Genomic DNA, 12,887 nt, shown 5'->3' with positions numbered 1-12,887 from the left:
TCAGTACAGAGCAAACTGAATGGAGAGGTAATGGAAACTAAAGCAGAGAGACTTTCTTGCTAATAGCTTTGTTTATTGTTGTTACCAGCCTAGAGGTGCTATGTGGGATCTCATTAGGGATCTCCCCTTATTCCCAAAGCATGCCACAGCACTAAATGCAGCGGGGCAGGAAGCTACCTTGTGTCGTCAGTGACGCTTCCTTCGGTGCCATCTCTGCCTGTGTGGAGCAGATAAACTCGTGTCTTTGTCTCAACTTCCTTCATCCAAGTGTCACAGCTGCAGAAGTGTTTGCCTTTGGCAGGGGGAGCATCCTCAGATGCGTTACCCAGTTGCTCTGTGCCTGGTTCTAGACTTCACCTTGTTTCCTGCAATTCCTATCTCTGCTTTTAATTCCTATTAACTTCATTGCCGTCGTGTCGTATCTGCTCAGTCCTCAATTCCATCAACATTGGAGTGCAATGACGTTTTTGTCTACATTCTCCTCATTTGATCCCTGGTTCAACTTCCAGCTTTTATTTGTTTTTACTATTAGTTGTTGGAGTGCACAATCTTTATATTTGGTAGCTTATAATCTTAAAGGCTCTTGGAGGTCAAAACAGTCAAACAAAATGCCACACACCATTCCAGTGACTGAGGCGGAAGGCTGGGGAAATATCTAAGTTTCCCTGTATCCCCTTTTTAATAGGATCCATTCAGTATTTGTTTAGTTATCCAAAATTGTGGAGGTATCCTAGCCTGCCACATCATCTCCTCTCTCTCTGTATTTTCTCCTCTCTGCCTTGCTTTCTTTATCTTTTCCCTGTATGTCTGTCTTCTTAGCTATGACATTTGTTCATAATTTTTATGATATTTTTGAAGTCTGTAGTAACTTTACTGTCATTCTTAGTCTCATCTCTCTCCATTTTAGATATCAGCTGAAAATAAGTTTTTTTTTTTTTTTTTTTTTTTTTTCGCTTTCTTTCATACCTACTTTTTCCCTTTGTCATCATGTACCTATTCTTTTTGACACTATCAGGGTGTTTCAGAGGTGCAAGTTGCATCGTAAATAGTTATGTGGTCCACTTTTGCTGAGGAAAATACCCAGCTACAGACCATATATACAAAACATACATGCAGGTTACACTGCCATCTGATTGTTATTATGAATTTTGCTTATGAACTGAAGCTGGTATGTTTACAGTTTAAATGGAAAATGTTATTTGAAAGTTGTGCGGATTGCAGCAGTTGTATGGATTGGTATTACACCTCTGTTGAAATGAAGATTTCTTGTAGTAAGTGAAACAAGCATCAGTGTGTTGACTAGAGTACTAAAAGCTAAAAATGGTTTCCTTGAATGGGATGTGTTGCATTTGGAAGATCAGGTGCAAAGTGGGTCCAGCATCATATGCATATGGTATGCTTTTTGGCAAGATAATGCAGGACTAATAAAGTGCCAATGCATCGCTCTTACATGTGCTTGTCATCAGTGGAACGCACTGTCCTTTCCGTATGTGGTTGGTAACACTGTGCTATCTGTCAGATGGAGACACGGAGATAAGGGGCAGGGAAATGATTACTTGTCACCTATCAAACGTGTGGCAGAGCTCCTGGATCTTACTGACGAGTCAATAAGACTAGGTCGTCTTACTAATAAGGCCGCAAATGCTGCAAAGTTGGTAACACTCTAATAACGTAAACTTTAATTCAGTATAGGCTGTTCTCTTTCCTTCAATATGACAGAATCCAATATGGAGCTGTGTGTGTGCATGTACATGCCTAATTTTACTAGAATTAAAAGGAACACTGGTATTTTCTTCTACTTTTGAAGAAAAATTTAAAAAATTATGGGTTTTATCTCAAAACTTTCTTTTTTTTTTTCTTTCTTTTTTTTTTTTTTTTTTTTTGCTGGCAAAAACCTCCTTTTACTTTAATGGATGCAACACTTCTGTTTTTCTGAGTATGAAAAGCACTCTTGAATATGCAGAAGCAAGAGAGAGAAACAGTAAATTATCACACAAAATCAGTTGCATAACTTCAGGCCCCGAGCCCAGTTATACACCCTGTTGCACACAACTGCTCTCAAAGCAGAAACCCCACTGATTTTATATTGATGTATGAACCTACCTTTTTTTTTTTTTTTTTTTTTTTTTCATTTTCTCCCCCCCTCACCACATAGGTGAACCTCTTCGGAGGCCAGAGAGTTTGTTGTTACTTTGCCTACCTGGATTTTGAAGTAGCCAGTGGAACGAGTTACCTAAGAACTGGTTTAAGTCTTCTGAACAGGGGCTTCCTGGATTAGGCTAATTCATGTAATCTTCACATTTCTGTAAGCTATGCAGAGTCGGTGTGCGGACTTGTACAGCCGTACACGAAGGCCGTAATCAGCCGGCGTGTTTTCACGGGAGCCTGAACGACAAACTCCTCCGTTGCAGGCTGAGTTTCTCAAGAGGGCACAAGGCAACTTTTGCAATACGTGACAAAATGCGTTAAGGCTAGGACAAAGTTTCAATGGTTATTTTCCCTCGGCTCTCGTGTCTTTAGCTGAAAATACTGAATCAATAACGTGAACTAAAGGGCCGCAAGCAGAGCGCCTGGGCAGAGTTTTGAGAGCTTATCGATCGGGTCAGTGCAGTGACAGAAACCTCCCGTTTTTGGTCAGGAGGAGAAACCCAGCAGGTGTAAATGGAAATGTCATCTATCATGGTCCCTAGGCTGCTGGGGGTCAGGCCAGGTGCGCCTCTGGGGCCTCAAGGCAGGCGTCCCATCGCAGCCCTGGGGTTTGAACCTGCCACGTGTGACCCCCTCCAGCTTGCCCCACGGGGCCCCTTCCGAGCCCCACGGATTATGAACGAGATACCGACTTCTAATGTGTTGTTCACGGGTCTTGTTGTGGTGCTGATATAGCTGTTATTAACATTGCGCTGAGCTCGAGCTCTTTTCAGTGTAAGGAATTCCCCATCCTGTTTATTTATTTATGCTTTCTTTTTTTTTTTTTTTTTTGGGGGGGGGGGGAGTGACAACAGCACTTTCCCACTGGATTCACTGTAAAGCGAGCTGTGCCCAAGCTGGGAGTTTACCGCCCGGCCCGCGCGCTGCGCTCTCACGCGAGCACGACGACCGCAGCGAAGCCGAGAGCCGCTTTCCAGGAGCGAGTCGCTCGCTTTCTTTCCTTCCTTCCTTGCTCTCTCTGTTCACGGCCGAGGTTTGCCGTGCCGTGGTGCGGTGCTTAAGCAGAGGCCGCCCTTCTCCAATAGCCTGCCGGCTCCCGCGCGTCCGTGCCCGTGCGTGTGCGAGGCAGCGGGAGGCAGACGCGGTGGTGCCCGGGCTATGCTGACAGACGACTTTCCCCTCAGTTGTCAGGTTTCGAGCCTGTCAGCGCTGCTGCTGGTAAGCGCAAGAAACCCCCCCCCACCGCCCCGGGCCGAGGACTCACGAGCGAGGGAGGCTGGAGCGAAGGAGAGGAGCAGCCCGCGGGCGGCCGCTCGCGGCGTGCGGGCGCCCCCGGCACCCCTGCCCGCGCTGCCCGAGCCGGCAGCTCCCTCGTCGCCAAGGGATTTTCCTCCCCTCCTCCCTCCGTAAAGATCCTTCAGCAGCCCGCGTTACTGACTGTATCCTCGGCTTCTTGCAAAAAAAAAGGGGGGGGGGGGGGGAGGGCGGAATAGGGGAAAAGAATAACCCCAAGCCGGCAGCCGGTTGCAGTCCGCAGATGAGGCGCTAATCCCCGGCGGCAGCCCCAGCCCCAGCATGGGTGCGCACCGCCGCGGCTGCCCGCCGCCGCGTAACACCTGAGCGCCGGCGGCGGAGCGGAGCGCGGGGGCGGGGGGCGCGCAGAGGGGGCCCGGCCCGGCGGCGCACGGCGCCGGCTGCGCCGGGCAGCGCGAGCGGCGGGGCGGGCAGGCGGGCAGGCAGCGCCCGTCCTCTCCGAGCTGTAACCAGAGCGATCACCTGCAGCTATGGAGTCGCCCACGAAGGAAATCGAAGAATTTGAGAGCAACTCTCTCAAATACCTGCAGCCGGAGCAAATAGAGAAAATCTGGCTTCGTCTCCGAGGCTTGTAAGTAATACTTTGTGGGTTTTTTTTTTTATTTTTTTAATATATCCTTTTTCTGTTTCCTCTCATTGTCAAAATTACTGTAGTACTTCGTTTTTCGTTTCTTGCGGGTACCTTTAAAATCACCCAGGAGTTTCCACACCTGCTTTCCATAAATACAGCGACTTAATTCTAGCAAGATAGCTATTTGCTTCCTTAAATTAAACTGTCTGTTACACTGAACTAACGCTTTCTAGTGGGAGTGTAGAAATGTCATTAATGAGGCACTGTAAGATACAAGCCGTTACTGAGATGTTAATTACTTTAGTTGCTCTATTGGAAAAGTTTTGTAAGAGCCTGAACTGTACTTAACTGGATCCTCTGTTTCTGATAATCTTGCTGTTAGATGCACCATACAGAAGGGACCTTTCTTTACTGTAAATGTGCACAATTTCTGGCACTGATATAGTTAACAAGAACAAAATAAGCAGCGAAAGCACCGCTGGAAAACATCTCTAACAGTGCTTGTGATGGCAGCAAATCCATGTTCCGCAGATCAGATTGTATTTATTAATTTATACATCTATTTTAAGTCCGATGTGCCGTGAAAGGATGAGACACTGCCTCCGGAGCAGGAAAAAAGTACCTGTGCTCAAGGGAGGACTGGAGCTGCATAAAGTAAAAGTTTATAGACTGTAGAGGTTGTGTAGTTTATTTGGGGTCAATATCTGGAGTCTAGAGTCTCAGTATGCAAAAAAGACTGTTAGCAAGCAGTAAGATCCATTATTGGCTGCAGAGCATTGATTTGTCCCTCAGTTTTTGTGCAAGCCAAAGAGGAGCCTTACCATATGAAGCTGCATCCTTCTCTGTGTTTGAAACTATTCCCCCCCCCCCCCCGCTTCAGCCTCATGTTATTAGAGTTATTAAAATTTCAGTCCTCAATGGGGAGGGGAAAGGAAGGGAACAAGGAGGTTAGGAGACAGCGGAACCAAGAAAACATAGGAGTAAGCTAATAACTAAAAATCAACGGGTCCAAGTTAAACTTGAGCTGCTCTTCGAGCGTCATTTTGTATGAGCAGTGATGGCATATTTGTAAAGCATATCCAATTCTTCTGCAGGACTCCAAACAGTCTAAAAGGCATGCATGAATATGTATTTCTTTCAAGGCGTCACTCCAGGAAGCCTGTTTTGTGAAGGAACTTAATCAAACTGGATGACAGCTGTCTTGTAAGCTTTCCAAATAGAACAGCTACTCAAAACAAACGCTCTTACTTTCAAGTCTCTGCCACGCTGTAGCATTAGGAGTCCTTGAATTTCTGTCTAAAAGGGAGTACGGCAGCGTGCTAATTCAGATTACACCTGAAGTTCATGGGTAGCTCTTCAACAGGACTGTAGCTCAGTAGCTCTCCTGTTGCTAGTACCAGGCAGTGATTGCATGTTGCATATCCAACTCTGGTCTGAAATTCGGAAATTTGGAGAAACTGTCAGACTTCTAGATATGCAGTAACCAAACCTCAGGCTGTTTTTCCGTACAGCCCTCTGTGTTGGCATTGTGTGTGTGTAACAAACGCATAGTTTTTCCTTTTGAGTTTCAACATTTCTTTGCCTAAAGAAGAGATTGAAGAAGAGATTGATTTTCTGTAGAATTCTTGATCACAAGATGAAAACTGAAATGTGTTCTGCTCTAATTAAAGACTGTAGAAGATTTTCCATTTCCAATCACATACAGGCTTTTAGTTTGCTGACACAAATCGGTTACAAACTGAGATTTGGCATCACGTTTCATGTTTTTTCTTATCTGTTTTATGCATCTCTATATGTGTAAGAAAAATGTGCATATATGCACAGACATTTAGATATCTTTTAAATAAGGTGCTCATTGTGGAGAGATGAAATACTACTGGAGAAGATGTATATAGGAATCTCTCTCCACCACCTCTGGGACACCAAGAGCTGTATAACACAGGAATTAGTTAGAAGGCAGAACTGTGCTACCAGGACAGAGTTGAATAGAGAGTGAAAAAGAGCGTGCTGCCGATTGAAACTGCCTCAGGAATTGCAGGCTGGCAGCAAGTAGAAATCATAGAATCGGTAAGGTTGGAAGGGACCTCTGGAGATCATCTAGTCCAACCCTCAAGCGAGTGACCCGTACTGGGATTGAACCTGCAACCTTGGCATTATTAGCACCACGCTGTAACCAATTGAACTAATTTCATGACAGATACCATACCCAATAAGTACTTTGATCCTGACACCACTTCTTAAATGAGAAAGGCTGTGATGATATAGACACTCAGCAGGCACAGCGTTGGATTTTATATCTCCTTGGTGGGACTTCACCTACAGGGACACTGGTACTTTCCTCCTCTCCCCCCTCCTGCACCAGTGGCATGTTTACTCGCAGGGACTCAGGGGGCAAACCAGACTCCTGTTTCAGTACCTTTATCAATATCTAGCTTTCCTAGGGGGCAGGGATGGGAGTCTTTTAATTTTTGCCCTATCTCAGCCTGCTTGGCTTGAATGCAATGGAAACCCAAAGGGCACAAAGGGAAGGCTAAGCTGAGGCTTTCTATAGACTCCCATAATTTAGTATATTTTCTGCTTTAACAAATCTGGCAAAGGCTTTTCTGGAGTGCACCTGGTACAGTTCTGTCCCACAGGATGATTTGCTTTTGGAGGCTTGGGCATGAAGTGTATATTTTCAAGGAGTAGAGAGCTTGTTTGGATGTTGTGCAAAGGACAGGTTTTTGAGAGGCTGCAGCCAAGGTGTCTGTTGCGACATGAGTCATATGTTGCTATAAGAGCCAGACAAGATAGTGAATTTGCCTCTGGAGTAGATTGGAAGGATTTCCTTCTCCTTTTCCTTATGTAGCTGTCTAACACAGTTTATTGGTCAGAGCAGCCTGGTTGCTTTGTAAGCATAGCAGTATGAGGCAGTGGTCCTTAGGCCATACACAGATTTCATCGGTTTTTGCTGCCTAAGAATAAAAGCCACAAACAGTAACATTTCTGAAATGTTTTTACTTGACATATGCATATTCATGACTTAATGATTCTGTGCAGCAATTTGTAAGAGAATCAAGTCAATGGACCCTTGATGTTTTCTCAGGTTTAAGTGAGTGTGGTAAATTGCCTCACTGGGCAATAAGTCATCTGTGACAAAATATTTATTTGGGTATCACAAAGCAGAGATCTATGAAATAAATGTCATCTTTTATACATGGCCTATTAGATATTAATTTAGATTTAAGCACAGCTCAGAAAAGAATCTTTTAGTGTTTTATTATTAGTAAACATTCAGGAAAGGTCTCTCAATAAGCTGTTTCCTGTGCAAAGGTACCATTAGAGCTATATGAAGATCACTGGGGAAAATCTTGAAAGTCGAGAACTGAAAGCCTTGCCCTTTCTTTGTATGTTGAGTCAGAAGGTCAGTGAGGGATTTACTCCAGAGTTTTCCTTGCAGAAGCTCACTTGGGACCACTGTTATGTAGTGGACATGCAGCCATCAGGGTACCATCTCCCCTGGGAATAAATGCTGATTTGCCCTGCAACCAATCCCTTCCAGAAATGGACCAATTTTTGAGTTTCATCATCATCATAAATGAATCGGACTGGAGCAGCTTTATTTCTCTTCATGCGTATCTCACATATTGGTAGTAAGAATGGAGGATTCATGCACCTGAAAAGCCACATGCAGAAGGATGCAGGAGCATATTTTGAGGAAATGTTGTGGTAGGAAACATTAACTCCCTTTAGTCATTCCTGTAGTAATACCTCTAAGCTCACTAGCCTCACTGCAAACCACACAAAGCATGAGAAAGCAGAAGGCAAAACTTGGAGGAATGGGCAGAAATGTTGTGGAGTACATGGAAAAAGTGCATGCTGTAGAGCCCAGGTGGTGTTAGGTCCTAAAACACATTAGGTCCTGGGCAGAAGCCTGCACTGAGACTCTGTTACTGTGACAGCACAGCCCACAGGGACTTAGGACTCCTGTGTGTGCTTTTCTGCATCAGCCTGTACGCTTTCCTGCTCAAACAGTAACAGAAAACACTAAATATGCCTTGCCTATGGGCTACCCCTCTCGGCTGACTGAGAGCTCCCTGCCTCCTGGGAGGGCCCCTGTGTGTACGTGGTATCTCTCCACCATCCTCTGCTCTTCCTCCTTTCGGCCCTCCCCATTCCCACACAAACGTGCGCATGCACACGCATGTGCACGCACACACATGCACACGCACATGCTGCTTGGCTACTGATGGGCTGCCAACTGCCTCTGCACACAGCTGGTATACGCATGCACTCCATCTGCTGAGCATGTTTTGAGGAGCAGCTCTCTTCAGTTCCTTGGCTGCTGCTCAGGCATGGGGATGTCCATTTGTTTCCTTATATGGGGGCCTGCCTTTGAACAGTTGCCTGTTATTCCCAGGCAGCGTTCACCCATGAAGGCTGACAAGCTCAGCCTGCAAGACACTGTGTTTCTGAAGGACACACAGATTGTTTGTTTATGGCTCTCCACCGCTACTTCTGACAGAAAAGGGATTCAAGTGGCTTGCTCTTAAGCAACAGCCCTGCTCAAACTCTCCTTATTCACAGAATCACAGAATAGTTGTGGTTGGAAGGGGCCTTTAGAGGTCATCTCGTCCATCCCCTTTGCTCAAGTAGCATGCATACGGCTGTGTTTTCTGAATAAAGGCAAGCAGGAACTGTGAGTCTTTGTGTCACCTAGAGCAGGTTGCTCAGGACTGTGTTCAGACAGCTTTTGAATATCTCCAAGGATGGAGACTCCATAACCTTTCTGGCAACAAAAAAACCCCTCTGGGCAACCAATTCAGCTGTGGGCTTGAACACTATGTACACAGGAATTACTTATGAATCCATTCTGCACTCTCTTATGATAACTAATAACTCTCTTAAACAGAGGGCTTTCTGCCCTACAAAATGTATCAGTTAAGATTAGACTGGACCTATTACAGAGCACTGATAGGGTCAGAGCTCGGAGACCAGATTTTGAAACGTGATTGTATGATTGCTTTTCAATCTGGCAGTTTCTTTAGGGAAGTACGAGCAGTGGCGGCTGTGTTGGGGCATTTAGTTTTAGCACTTAGACTGCTCATTGAAAGACTGTGCGTTCCCGTATGTTAATTAGGTCTCCTGAAACTCCATGAAGTGGCTTCAGTTACCTCCTGGTTTCTCAAACATAGTAAAAACACTGAAGTTCTTTTCAGCGCTAGGATAATCCATTTCCGATGGCATTTAAGAATGCAGAGACATATAGTCAAAGGACTCCACTAGTTTCAACAGAGCTGTGCTGGTTTAGGGCAGCTGAAGACCCACCATGAAGTTATTTTCTGTCTAGTTTCCTTGGTTGTTCGTGTGCAGAAAAATAAAACCGTGATTTTTTATCTAATACATCATTACCAACATCACTAGAATCTGTTGGTTCCCCTGCAATGCTTTAGGCACTGCAGAAGGACAGGAGAGAAGATTGACTTTAACCTTCTTCCCAATAGCTGGATTATAATGTTAAATTGCTAAATTCATCACAAATCCCTGCATTCTCAGTGCAGCACTTCCTCAGGCTGCCAAAGATGAAATGACAAATAGCAGCCATCTCTGAACTATGACTCGAATGGGATGCATGACTTTGACCTCATTCTTCAGAGCCTCCTGCTCAAACCTGTCGATGTACAGTTGGCTCAAGAAATCTGAAGGGGAAAGAAAATAGAAACACATGTAAATCAATATCTTTGAAAACCTCATGGTTTTGCTGGAGAGTCAGGAAGGGTATTTCAGCACCTAGGGTATTTCCTCAACTTCCTCTGCAAAACACTGTGAATCTTACTAGCACTGAAGAGGTCCAAATGCAGACCTTTATACAAAATCCGGTTTTACTCGAAATAAATGGTGAAGCAGCAAGTGATTTCAATGGGAAAACATGGAGCTTTAGTGACTGAAGACAATTTAGAAAGCGTTAAAGTGCCACCACTCACTTACCTGTTTCCCTGTCTTATCTGTGTATGCTTTACAGTATTTCTAAGTTTTCTTATTTGAAAAATGTCACTCCCAGTGACAGTATCCTATCATCTACTTCATTTTCGTTTATGTAGCAATCATAAACAGGGAAACAAAGAGCTCCCTTTAATCCAGAAGCGTTCTCTACACAGTAGGCTTTGTCCCCAAATATTTTAGCTGGCAGCAGATAGCAGAGGATAAAAAAGCCCCTCAGAAAGCACCACTTTGTTAGGAAATGTGTAAATTAGTCATTTTTCAAGTGGAAAATATGAATATGCTAATTTCTTTCCGGAGGTGAGAGAGGCACTCCTGCTGTCTTTGGTCTTGTTTTTAGTCTTCCTGAACCTCCTGAGAGTCTAGGTTTAAACTAAAGCCCTGTTCACCCTGGAAGCAGAACTGAGCTAGCTTCAACCATATTTAAATACAGCTGTTGCTACCCTGTTTCTAGGTTGGTTTCCCTAATGAGCATAGACAGGGATTGTTTGTCTGAGAACCATGTCAGGAAACTACTCCTTAGGCCTCTTCTTCTATATTTTACTTGTCGTGTGTTCCTCAAATTGCCACTGAAGGTGGAATTGGGTACATACAGGGAATGGAAGATAGAGGTGTGATTCCTAAAAGAGTAAGAAGTTAGAAAATGGGTGCTATGTATGTATTAGAGATGGCAGTGTTCCAGCATGATCCTCTAAATTCTTAGTCTGGGTGAGCTGCTCTCTGAATATGAGCAACTGGACTAGTTTTAAGGTTTGTCAGGGTCTGGCTGATCTAAAAAAATGTTTCTCCCTGTAAACTGAAGAGCTGAATTTGACCATTTAACGAGCCCATAACAGCTTGCTTCATATGGTCCACGTTACAGTTTTTGAAGGAGCAATGGGAACAGGAGAGATGCTGCCAATTGCCAATCTTATGATTGAAAAATGGACAGGGTAGGAAATACGTTTTAATAAATTGGAGCACAGAAACTTTAGAAGAAGTTAATTAAGAAGTAAGGTGTCTGGAGGTGTAGTAATTCAGTAAACTGTGATAAATTTTGCCTCAGTCCTTTATTTGGTTTGTTCCATCCAGTGACTTTTATTTGAATCTTAAATCAATAAATGAGTCCTGTAGGTAACAAAAGAGAGAAGACTTCATGTTTAATACTAAAATGTTGACTAAAAAATAATATACACTCTCTGGTTTTTACCATAATCATAAAAAAAGCTTTTATTCTTCTGTAAGTAGTACAAATGAATCATACCTGCAGCCTAAAAAGCAATTATTTATTTCAGCAGTTATAAAAAGACGACCATGGTCTGTAGTAGAAGAAAGGGGCTCCTTTTGTAATATTAAATTCAGTGCTTTTCAAATATCACTGCTATAAAGCTTGCAATCCTGCATAGAAAACAAGGATATGAAAAAGGTTATTTTGGGGAATATGAATTTAAACTTTGGCTCAAAGGGAAAATAAGAGTCTCTTTCTGGAATTCTCTTTTAAAAATGTGTCGGTAGGATAGGAATCCGTACATAAAAGAAATAAAAACTGATGGAAGACAGCACTAAAAAATCCTCTACGTGTGCGTGCATGTGTGTGTGTGTGTATGTGTGTGTTTTAAAGGCTGTGAGGCCAGCTCATCTCCTAATCTGCCAGCTTTTGGTGGATTCAAGCACTATATTAAACTCAACTCAGCTTTTGAAAGGATATTTATTTAGGGTGTTTCTCTTTCTTCCTGAATTGCATGTGAGATTTTCTTGTTCCATTCTTCCTTGTCTTGTGCCATCAAAACCTCACTTCAGTCCCTGCAACATACTAGAAACCTTCTGGCTCTTATCTCCGCTGGTGGATGAGGAAAGACTGAGGTTCATGTATTAGGGCTGACCTATTAAAACACTGTATCAGTCGTGAAGCATACCTTTACAGATGTGAATTGCTCTCAGAACACTGGAGATTTGGGTAAATCAGAGGTTTTCTAGAAAGGCTTGTTTGGATTCATAAGCCTATTTTTGATCTCATGAACTGTCCTGTAAATAGGAGGAAGAATGACTTCATTGATACCAATGCTTTTGCGTGGATGAAGTTAGAATCCAGCTCATGGTCTTTGGAGCATTTGTTTTTGTTTTCTTTGAAAAGTTATGTTTTCAAAGTAATTGATGGCTTGGGAAAAGTTGTTTACTCCCTGACACTGCAAAATTTTCTCTGACAGTGTTAGAGCCCAGCTTTGCGCTTAACTCCAAATTATAGCTGAGGAATAGTCTTTCCTCCAGCAGGCTCAATACTGCTTCAGGCCTCAACCAAAAGCTGTGTGCAGTTTTCTTGGATATTTGAAAAGTGGATTCATTTTGAAGATGGGATTAAAGCAAAACTAACAAAGTCAAAATTTTGTAATAGATTAAGGTAGCAGCGCAAACTCTGATGAAACTGGTTGTAAAACTCAGCTGACTGACCAGTGGAATCAGGATTTCTCTCAGAAATCGATAATATCCAGGTTGGAGATCTTAGAATTTTACTGTCCATAGGGGCTGGTGCAGAGCTCCCAGAGAACCTTAGTTCTACGTGACTGTCGAGAGGAAGTTTGAAATGCTGTGCCTATGCCAAGGAGTCCTATTCATGTCACGCCAGGCTGCCGCATCTTCTTTGGGAGGACCTCCATGCCTAGTAATTGGTAATGCTGGATAGAGAAGCTCATGCGAGCTCAGGCGTGCAGAGGGAAAGGATTGTCGTAATCATTCTTGGAGATAAATTCAGGAAAGAATTCATTTATTAAGGTGTATAAAGACATGTATGATATGTTCTGTGCTTTTTCTTACATATCTGTCAAGTTGTGGAGTCAATTTGTTATTAATGTGACACTAGGAATGGCTATTAGTAGGTCTCTGTCATCATTTCAGGGAC

General features: G+C 43.6%; 1 protein-coding gene across 7 annotated transcripts in view; it reads left to right on the top strand.

The window, feature by feature from the left end:
- PDE1C (phosphodiesterase 1C) overlaps positions 1-12,887 on the top strand; it is a 313,258-nt gene that overhangs the window by 98,779 nt on the left and 201,592 nt on the right. For 2 of the 7 annotated variants that reach the window (XM_062569522.1, XM_062569518.1), the window contains exon 1: positions 3,842-4,033. The exons of 3 other annotated variants lie outside the window; for them this stretch is intronic. In XM_062569522.1, the coding sequence (XP_062425506.1) occupies positions 3,933-4,033 (101 nt within the window). In that variant the 5' untranslated portion in view covers positions 3,842-3,932. Of the gene's footprint in view, positions 1-3,049; positions 3,367-3,437; positions 3,555-3,841; positions 4,034-12,887 lie in introns of those variants that run through there. 2 more of the 7 variants (XM_062569519.1, XM_062569520.1) reach the window with 2 other exon arrangements.

This window comes from Rhea pennata, chromosome 2 (assembly GCF_028389875.1).
Source record: "Rhea pennata isolate bPtePen1 chromosome 2, bPtePen1.pri, whole genome shotgun sequence".
NCBI lineage: Eukaryota > Metazoa > Chordata > Aves > Rheiformes > Rheidae > Rhea > Rhea pennata.
This window is presented reverse-complemented; position numbering and strand designations above follow the sequence as displayed.